This window comes from Ochlerotatus camptorhynchus, unplaced genomic scaffold (assembly GCF_037179485.1).
Source record: "Ochlerotatus camptorhynchus isolate MF236.1 unplaced genomic scaffold, CSIRO-AGI_Acam_v1.1 ptg000334l, whole genome shotgun sequence".
NCBI classification, from domain to species: Eukaryota; Metazoa; Arthropoda; class Insecta; order Diptera; family Culicidae; genus Ochlerotatus; species Ochlerotatus camptorhynchus.
Genome location: NW_027040822.1, coordinates 1,542,179 through 1,553,063, shown reverse-complemented (window position 1 = coordinate 1,553,063; position 10,885 = coordinate 1,542,179). Strand labels below are relative to the sequence as shown.

The 10,885-nt window shown below is 40.6% G+C and overlaps 1 protein-coding gene across 2 annotated transcripts; it reads left to right on the top strand.

Annotated features, from left to right (window-relative positions):
• Positions 1-3,166: 3,166 nt before the first annotated feature.
• LOC135708736 (protein SERAC1) lies at positions 3,167-8,397 on the top strand. Of its 2 annotated transcripts, none has more exons than XM_065230847.1 (5): positions 3,167-3,758; positions 3,864-4,186; positions 4,524-5,213; positions 5,274-5,555; positions 7,149-8,397. In XM_065230847.1, exons 1-5 carry the CDS (start codon positions 3,700-3,702, stop codon positions 8,252-8,254), a joined length of 2,460 nt encoding a protein of 819 aa, XP_065086919.1. In that variant the 5' UTR covers positions 3,167-3,699; the 3' UTR covers positions 8,255-8,397. The 2 variants fall into 2 exon arrangements, with proteins under 2 accessions (XP_065086919.1, XP_065086920.1); XM_065230848.1 differs by having other exon boundaries at positions 3,171-3,758; positions 5,274-5,333.
• Positions 8,398-10,885: the final 2,488 nt, after the last annotated feature.

Sequence of the window (10,885 nt, the reverse complement as noted above, 5' to 3'; positions counted from 1 at the left end):
CGATATCAATAAGCTGAACATTGCATCAGGTTCTAAGTACCATTGATCGATTCTCTTTAGTTAATAAATTGAGATGCTAAATAAAAGCTCCTTTCATCTATCTGCGTGCTGATAATACCTGTGAATGTATTTACCTGATCACGGGAATACAAAGAGAAAGTCGACGAAGAGAATATATAAGGATTCCACAGTGATTCACGCCAAATAGTTAAACTGGGAGTCTATTTTCAACCAAATTGTCAAGCGATAAATTATAGCTTTGGAAAGAGCGAGTACACAAGAGCGAAAGGAGTTGAAATAATGGTTGCTTCCTCGTTCGCTACAGGGTATTTCAAGAGTTCCTCGGTAACCTCGGCAGCCACGATAAATGAAGTAAGAAGTTTTGGGCTGCTGATTTTAGGGCCGCAATTCACAGGATAATTACGACATTGTCCTGCTTCTTCCCAGCTATAGGTATACCATCACTAAGTACAGTTCTGGACCATGGTTGGAGATTTGCACGATCGCATTCCGAATCAGAGCAATTAAAGCAGTTTAGGGGCCGAAACGAAACGAATTGTTCACAATCATTCAGCTTCAATCAAAACATCTAAAATACAATTTTTTCAGATGTCTACTAGGGGAAATGGATGTAATGTCGCCCTAAATGCCCCTAATTTCGACCCATATATAAATTCAAAAATCAACTAAATTTTCAATAGCGACCAAAAATATCAATTAGTACCGTCCCAATGACGCGTTCATCTAGATAAAATTGATAAATAGCAGATTTTTAGCGATGGGCCCAATCTTAGATCCATAGGCCAACATTAGAGCCATTTCCCCTATATGATGTTATTAGCGCTGGCTTTGATAGTTCATTTGGCTCAAAACCAGCCAGAACCATTTAAAGCGACGCGTCATGGGTCAAGGTTTTTAAACCGTTTATATGGGACTGCCAACCGGCTGACCTCAGGTTGTTTAAAAACGAACATTTTCCCTAGGGGCACGCAATAACCTTTACCTTCAACGCAGGCAACGGCTGTAATTAAATTAATTCCATTACTGCTTTAATTACATTAATTACACAATGTAGAACATTAACTACTTTTTCACTTCATTAAATACAGTCGAAATTTCGTAATTAAAGTACATTAATTACATTTTCAATACTTTTAATTACATCAATTACGGATAGATTATTTTAATTACCGTCAGTACTACTTCAAAAAGCATTAATTACTTTTAGTACTTTTGATTGCATTTTGACTTCAACGCACCGGTTCTTTGTATTGCGTGCCCCATTTTCCATCCAAATTATTGGCAGTTCGTTTGGAGGTTGGAATACGTCAGCACACGTTGGCAGGTCTATTACTACAAGAGCAAATTTTCATTACGTCGAATGTAACAAAGGTAAACAAAGTCGAGCTATCAGTGTCAATCGATTCTCCTGCTATTACACTATATACTGTCCGAATATAGAATCAAATCCCATTTTTAAATTTATTTACCAGTCAAATTGCTTTTTGACGTAATCACCTTCCGATCAAAATAGTTTTCGATGTTACTTAAGTCACCCAATTTCTATGGAGATGCCGTTTGACTTAAGTAACAGCGCTGAGAAACCCGTGAAAAGTGTACGTTCGTCGTTTCGCTTTCTCATTATTAAAGTGAATAAATCGAACTGTTTGTTGCTAAGATGATTTCGGTGGTCCTAAAATGATTTTTTTTTTTTTTTTTTTTTTTTTTTTTTTTTTTTTTTTTTTAGTCACTTTAACACTCTTGGGTCATTCGTGACTTGTCCGGGGGTGAGATTTGAACTCGTGACTTTGGCGTGAGAGGTATGGATGTTAACCACTACGCCGGGGTCGCCTAAAATGATGAATGGGCTGCACGTAAGGAGACGTAATTGATAATTCTCCCGAATATCCTGGTAAATACACTTTGACTTAAGTAACAATAGGGGCCACCAAACGACGTATAATAACTTTTGACTCAAAAACCAGTATTTCTTAGCATGAAAGCTAGCGATTTGCCTTTGTATGATTAAAACCCGGCTGAATATGTTGAACATTGCTATCACTATGAGATTATATGTGTTTAATTGGAAATAGGAATAACTTTTCGGTCATGGAAACAAAACTTTATTTTTCTCGGATCGGTGCGAATGTTACTTACGACATAATGAAAATTTGCTCTTGACTATGAGTGTCTATATAGGATGCATGCGTTTGTTTTTGATGGCTCTCTGATGTCTGACTCGAACGCATGCCGTTTCTGACGATTCTGATGTGTATACGAAGCGTTCGGTTGAAGCACGAGTTGAATGAATGGGTAGTTCTTTCTCGTATTGATTTTTGATTTGAACCATAAATTCAGTGCCAGGAATGTTTCCTCTATCAGCTGGCATCGTTAATTTGCAGGAGTGAGCTCTTATTTGCGAGATATTAGCGGTTGAAGTAATTGTTTACAAAAGCAGTTGCGTTCTAATGAAATGTTGGCACTGTGTTATTAAATTCCGAATTATAATTATTATTCATAAAATCTTCGGTGCACGGAACAAAAATATTGACCAGGTAGATTTTACAAAATCCGGGTAATCATGACATTTGATTATTGAAAACTATATTAATCTTCCTTGACCTGTGTAACTAACATGCCTACGTATAATAATTATTAATAAATTACAATTGAATGAAGAAAAGAGGCATACTACTGACATGATTACCTGCAATATGTTAAATAATGTAAATAATATTACCTTGTGCACCGAAGAATTTCAATGTTGAATAGGAAGAAATAATTTAATAATTTGTTGCCTTTCTAAATTCGGATATTGTTACGCAAGCTAATAAACAACGAAGTTTAGGACGCATTAAATGTGCAGTTTTCAAAAACAGAAACATGTTTGTTCACCGTTCAAAATAGTAGGTGTTATTCAAAACAGCCCCCATATTCCTACGATAGATAAACACTAGTGACGCATCATCCCATCCCAACTCGAATTTGCATTCCATTGCCGCGCCGTCAGTCTGGTAAACGGCCTTCCACTTGGCAAAAACATTAGTAGCGCCAGTACGAAAGCCGAGGATCTAGGTAGTTTCAAAACAACCCCATCCCCCCCAACAACAACAAGTAAAACGAAAGGCGGAGAAGGGTGGTGGAAAGTGACGTGTTTTGATCGTTTTGATCTGATGATGTTGCCGTGAGGCTAGCGGTCTCTTTCGCACCGCCACGCTGCATCTGCCAAGCGCAAGCGGGCCGACAGTAGAATTTGTTTACAAATTTTTCAACCATCCTGTTGTTGACGATATCGTACGACGTCGACGAGCCTCCTGCGCTATTTTCGTACCCTTTCTAATCGCTGGCAGTAGTTAAAGCTGCTCATTCATAGTCGAGGAACGTCAAGAATCGGAAGTGTTTTTGAAGAGGAGCAGCAGCAGCCCTCTTCTGATAATTAGCTGCAAAAGTTAACTTTGTGAATAATTTGTGATTCAGCTCTCCAATGCGAGAGAGTGAAGCAAGTGCAAAAAATTCTAGTGAATATTGAACTATACTGAACTGTGCCATCAAGCGGACAATCAAATAATAGTGTTGTGAGATAACCAAGCGTCTCAAGGACAAATAAATATTCCAGTGCACTAAAAACTTGAACTCTGTGGAAAAACTAATTTTTGGGAGTGGTTTGGAAGACTATAATGCGATTCTGAGCAGTGAATTATGTACCACGACTACAAACTGTACAACAAACTGTTCGGTGGATGCGGGCTGGCGTCATTGTGAGTATCATACGATATCGTGTTTCTATCGCATACATTATGGCGCTTTGCTACCAGAAGATAATGCGTAATTTACGAAACCACGTTTTTTGTCGCCAATTTTAGCGTTGGCCTTGTAGGTTTCGAGGCTTATCGTACGTACTCTGCGCTGAGTAATTTAGTGGATACCCGTGTGTTGGACATCGACCGGAAACGTCCGGATTATATATACATCAAGCACCACATCTACAGGCAATCACTGCAGGAACAGCTAGAACAAGAACGTGAGGATAGCCGGTTGGTGAATGTGGTCATTCAGCCGTTCGGGAAGTGGTGGAAGGTTCTGAAGCACTCGGTCGCTTGGACTCTGCTTAAAATCGCCCAGGAGGGTGATCAGAGCCATCGGTTGAAAGCCATCAAGCAGCTCGCTCTGATTGATCATCTGAAAGGTAAGTTCGACGAACGGTTGGTTCACAGTTCATTTAGGGATCGATCTAATATTAGACATAAAGGGTTTCACCAGTGCTGCTGCAATAGACGGTGTTAGTAGTAGAGCACTAATATACATTCGACTTTCATCCATTGCACGCTTTCCTTAAAAAATCGCCAGGAGATTTGACACAAGGTACAAATTCATTGCTAAAGAGCACTTCTAGTACCAATACCGGTGAAAACACAAATATCATATCAATTTTGATAACAGATTTTACCGGTATTGAAATCCTATATAGAAAATAATGAATCTAAAGCTAAACTGTCACTGATCGAACAACTCCCGTTTCACAGATTGGGACTTCCAGCATCTGGCTCAGCTGTGCGACGCCCAAACTGCAATCTCATTGGCCCGTTCGAACTGTGATTCCCGTTGGTTCCTTCCACCGCGCCAATATGGAGTGGAAAAGTCCACCCACGAGGTGCTGGCCGGCGTCAAGGGTCTCATCGAAAAGCTAGCCCCGGACAATAATTGCGCCGCATACGTGCTAGAACACACATTTACCTCCCATCAGATTAAGGAACCCGTCGGAGATGATGGCGTCGACTACCGCCTGTACGTTTCCCGCTTCGAAAATGAACAGTTGAAGCAAGCGCTCAGTGCTCTGGTTCATTTGACTACCGTAGAACAGAACTGCCGCAAGATTATTGACGCCGGTGGTCTGCTGGAACTGATCGAAGTGGAGAAACTCTACACCGACAACATCGACATCAAGCTGCTACTATCCAGAATCATCGCAAACCTGTCCGTTTGTGGGGACTGCGGTTACGACTTCTTCGCCACCGGATGGATCAGTATCCTTTCCAAATGGCAGAAGGACGTCGACATGCGCATGCAGGTCACCACAGATCTAACGCTCTCGAATCTGGATCGGGACGATCCGAACAGTTTTAGCTACGAATCTAACGTTTATCCACTGTACCCGAAGGGACGCAGTAAAAACAAGCCGGATTTGGACGTTGTGTTTATCCATGGATTGTTGGGTGAGTTCTTTCATTGAAATTTCCAACAACACGCCTCTTACAACCTGACATTTCTCGCAGGAGGAGTATTCGTGACGTGGCGACAGAAGGATCTCAAACCGCAGGCGGCCAGTCTCCTAGGTAAGAAACATTCTTCCGTTAGTCTAGTGTCCGCGTTTGCCAAAGCTAGGAAGAATCGTCCTGCTGCTGGTGATGGTGGTAGTGGGGTTAACCAAGTTTCGACAAAGACGACATCTACGCCGGGTGCTTCCAAGCAATCCTTGATTAGACGACGACTGTTCAATTGGTCTGCCAAAAAGTCTTCCTTCGACGACGAAGTACAATCCGAGGCCCGCGCAGGAGGTAAGCGTACCTTACTTCGATAAGTACGACTTACTGTTTTGCTTTGAAATTTAGAATTTAATCGTTCATAATTGTTTGCTTTGAAAAAAATATTGGCATGGTAGCTTTCTACTTTTATTTATCATGAGCTTAGCTTGAATTTTCATACTAACGTTTTTATTAAATTGTTGATGAAAATTTTCAATTATCAACTAAATGATTTCAGAAAGTTTTCAGATGTCTAAAATCTGCTTAGCTGACAAATTTAAAAAGGCATGAAATCATGTCACTGGGAATTGGAAAAACAATGTTTCATTCATATTTTTTGAAGAACAGATCATAATAAAAACATAAACATTTCATAAAAGCAATAAAATACATTTCCCGTTCATACTAAATGGTCATTATGCTACTATCCATACAATTTAAAAAAAAATATTCAAAGTGTTTTTTTTTTTACTTCATGCGTGAAGTTTACGATTTTCAGAGTTGGTTGGAAATACTATCTAATATCAACATGAAGCCTTAGTGTGATAATTTGTTAACTAGAGAAAGTTCTGAAGAGGGTATGTTGATAGTTCCGCTAGAGTACGGCAGTGTGAAAATTGAATAGAAGTTGAAAATGAGCGAAGGACCTAGTACTGTCGCATTAATGGCCCTTCGCTCATTTTCAACTTCTATTCAATTTGCACACTGCCGTACTCTAGCGGAACTATCAACAGATCCTCTTCAGATCTTTCTCTAGTTAATACATTATCACACTAAAACTTAATGTTGATATTAGATAACATTTCCAACCAGCTCTCTAAAAAAATATTTGGACCTCTCAAAACCAGTCTACGTAGTTTATAAACAGACCCTTATGCCAAATTATCGTTATGCCAATCGGCAGTTATGTCAAATGGTCATTGTACCAAACAGCATTATGCTAAAATGGGGTTGAGCATGAAGAACATGATATTCCAACATCCAAATGTTCGTGATAAACTCTTAGAAAAAGAGTAAATTTGATCTAACATTTTTTTCATATGGTCATATTGACAAACAATGTATAGCCTTGATTTAGTACCTACTAGAAAACATCGTCTGATATCAAAATAAAAAATTTATTGAACGGACAGCCTAAGAAACCAATAAGCCATTCAATTCGCAATACAAGGCTGACATAAGACTAACATACGGCTAACGATTTTTATGTTAGCCTTGTATTGTAACTGGGCGGATTAGCGGTTGATTACTTGGGTCCGATATTCTAGTAATATCCCCAAAAACTAGTTCTAGTAACTTCCCAAAAGTTAAATTTTTTTTTTAAAGTGTTTTAGAAATTTGACAAACTTTATAAATTGTCTCGGAACTTCAAATAATCGAAAATCATCGGTCCTAGTCTTACACATATTTCTCAGTCTTCACTACAACTGTTGCACAAACAGTCTCAGAACCTTAATTTTAAATAATACTTTATATCTCGTTGTTCTAATGGAAGCTACAAGTCTCCGAACATTAGAAATGTATTCAAAGATCTAGTAGACAGAATTATTAGTTAAGCCATCCCTAAACAATACCACCTCAACCTAACCTCTTTTTTCTCTCTCTCTCTCTTACCCCATTTTCCAGAGGGCATCGCATCGTACAAAGACGAACTGCTCACCTTGCAGCCGACACCGCCGAAGTCCCATCCCTCGATCAGTGACACCGCCACCAAAGAGCTCATCGAAGCGCTCCAAGAGGACGAACCCTTGTCCTCCGAGTGGTCCGTCGTGTTTCCCGACGTCCCGCTGGTAGCGGATGAAAAGTACACCAGTCCCGGTGTACGCAACCGCACAAAAGGCCGTTACAGTGTGTCCGGCGACAAGTGGCTCCAGGAACCACTGGGCGATGAATCCATTGGACGGTCTTTCTGCTGGCCAATGGAGTGGCTACCGAAGGACTTCCCCAACATTCGCGTCATTGGTCTGAACTACGATTCCTCCCTCTCCCAGTGGTCGGCCAGCGGTTGTCCGTGTGAAAAGTACGACGGAAAGCTGGAGAAACGTGCCGGAGAATTCCTGAAAAAACTAGCCAAATCCAACGTCGGTCAGGACCGTCCTGTCGTGTGGGTAGGCCACTCGATGGGTGGTCTGTTGATCAAAAGTATTATTAATCAAGCAGCCGCCAGTGATGATCCGGCAGTGCGCCGGATCGCCGAAAATTCCCGTTCCATTATGTTCCTTGGAACGCCTCACCGCGGCAGTGCCATTGCAAAGCTCAAACAGCACACATCCGCTCTGGTATGGCCATCGGTTGAAGTTCGTGAACTGGAAGAAAACTCCACCCAACTGCTGCACTTGAATAAAACGTTCCTGAAAACCATTAATCAGCTGAAGAAGAAGCCGGAAATCGTAACCGTATGCGAGGGCAGTCCAACTGTGCTGACATCCTTCAAGTTTCCGCTCCACATTGTAACGGAAACGTCCGCCCGAATCGATGAAGGTGACTTTTATCTGACCAAAGAGGATCATTTGAACCTGAGTAAGCCGGTATGTAGACAATCATTCCTCTATCAAAGGCTTATCAGCACGATTTGGTGTGCGATGCAGTCGGATAAGGCATCAGAGAAAGTGGACGAGGAGCGCAGTCCCAGCGCCAAAGGAGTTGAAAGTGGAAAGAGACAAAGTTCCGTGTTCAGCGATGTCTATCGCCAGTTGCGACAGATGGACAAGTTGTTCAATATATTTCTGTAGATAAATTTGTCAGTATAACGTGCGTTTAAGTTTTACTGTGTCGTGATATGAATGAGGTTTTTATATTTACCTATTTTAGGGAGGAAAGTATTTTTTTTTTATTTATTGATGAACGTTCGAAATAGAAACTAATATCAAACATACTGAAGAGGCCTGAACTGTCTAAGGCTAAAACTACCGAAATATCCGTGATTTTGATAATCTTTATTCGTGAATCAGTATTGTATTTCAACGTTGAATTAAAACTTGAAGTTAAAGACGAGCCCGTAGCATGCACGTATGATTGAAACTTGCATTAATGCTACCTGAAAAAAATGAGTAGAAATGCTCTGCCGATCCAAGCGTTTGCAAAAATGTTAATTGGAGTCTCAACCTGAGTAAGCAAGCAATGTTCTTTCAGGATAGGGTTTAGCAGGTCCCGTTCGGATATATAAAGGAAACTAGTATGTGGTGATCTGACTGGTGCAAAATTAGAAATTTTCAATCCACAGTGCTTAAACGGTTCCAAATCGGTCCCTGATTGGTCTCCCAAAATTTAAACTCGTTTAGTAAGAATCTAACTTTGCACAAACCATTTGAAATTTATATGGAATTTCCTATGGGAAAATCAAACTTTTCTATAGCTTTTTGTTTGACTTTTTAGCCATTGGCTAGTTCAAATTTTGTTACGGAGTTGGCTTACAATTCACATGTACTCAAATAGAAGCAATTAAAATAGATTCCAGTAAAAAGACTAACGACTAAGGCAACGAGAAAAAAAACAATCTTATACATCAAAGTTATGTAGGGTTTTGAAAGAGATCTGAGCTCCACCGTAGGAAAGGCAATCCGGCAGAGATGTCCCGTCAGCCAAAAGAAAGTTAAAAGGACCTAAATGTAGTTGTATAGCCCAGCGTCCTTGAGGAAATAAATAACTGTCGCTAAAGTGGAAGGTTCGTCGCCCAGTATGTCCCTAATGCTGTTGGGAAGTGCGTACTGCTCCCGTAGTTGTTGGTATTGCGGACACAGGCATAGGATGTGTTCCACCGATGCAGTGGTTTCGCAAACGTAGGCACATTCTGTGGATCTGCGTCCCACCAAAACTATGTGAGATCCTTGTATGGCCTGTCCTAAGACGAGAAACCACCTTCTGGTCCCGTAGTTTCGACATATCCGTCCACTTGCTCGTCGTTCCTTTGATTCTTCGGATGAAGAGGGATTGGGATTGGCACCATTCTGCTTCCCAGGCTTCCCATATTTTACTGACTATCCATCGCTTTATGTCCTGTAGTGGCACTTCGTCGGTGTAACGGGGGCTAGCTGGTCCAGACCCTGCCAGACTGCCGGCTTTGCTATTTCCTGGGATACCGCAGTGCCCAGCGATCCAGGTGATAGGCTGCTACTCATCGGTGCTGAAATTCCGGCTACTCCAATTCCGACCTCGGCTCGGGAAAACGATCCGTCCGTGTATATGTTGGCATGGGTTGGGTAGTCCAAGCCTAGCAGTTCGGCTACTGTTCTCCTCAGTGCTGCAGAGTTATCTCCAGTCTTGAACCTGCTCTTTATCCTACTCTCGATTTTTGGTGGAGGTATGCGCCAACTTTTGTCTCCGAATTCATTCCTTCCAGAAAGTCCCTCCCCATGGACATGGAGGTTGACGGTACTGAAGCAAAGGGTTATGTTTAATTTCTTTATATTTGCAACGATGATGATTTCCCATAGTGACACATATCACCTTCTTAATGCTTCAGTATACCTCAAACGATTAATTCTTGGTTGTTAATAGAACTTCCTTGATGCAATCGGCTGCTTCATGCAGACTGAGTAATTCTGATTATAGTATCAGATTTGTTCTGTATACAGAGGAACTGGGAGGGCTTATTAGAAACTTCTCACCAATAAAGTAATGACCTTCTAGTAAATTTTGCATATCATTTTATTAATATTTTATTTTATTTAAGCATATTATTTTTGTTACAGTCAATTAGCATTAGCATACAATACAAGAGATTTAATATTATGTACTTGCTCGGTTTTGCGTAAAATAATCATTATGTATTTTGCTTGTAATTACCTTTGAATTTTTTTTTGTGGTTTCAAAATTTTCTTAGTTTGGTTAGAAGTTTCGAAGCTAACACATGTCCACAGGCCTAATAGAAAGATAGACAGACAAAGCGTATCATGAAGAATAGTTGCATGCAGGGTTGCTTCCACTCACTTTCTATAGATGAGTGATTTTCGGAGTTTTGAATTCGTTAGATGTTGTAATGGGGGTTTGTGTTGTTGGATGCGGGAGGAGATTGGAGGGCGGGTGTTTGACGCATAGAGCCTGTCAATTTCGCTTTCAGAGTGTCGCAGTCAGCGGTTTTATGATTCGTGAGCGCTCGCGATTCGTAGAATCGTTGATTGTGACTGCCAGTGGATTTGGTGGGTTTTGTGTGTCGGACGCTTGCTTTTTGGTCTTTTCTTGTGTCTAACATGTGCAGAGTATCATTATAGCGTCTAATGGTTTTGAGATTCCTGGTTGCGTGAAATATACTTGTGAGAATATCTTTTTGAGATTTTAGTAGTCACGTTTTGTTTGTAGTTTATATGTTATTTCTTTCATGTAATTATTGTAAATAATAGTTATTCAATAATAGATAATTCATC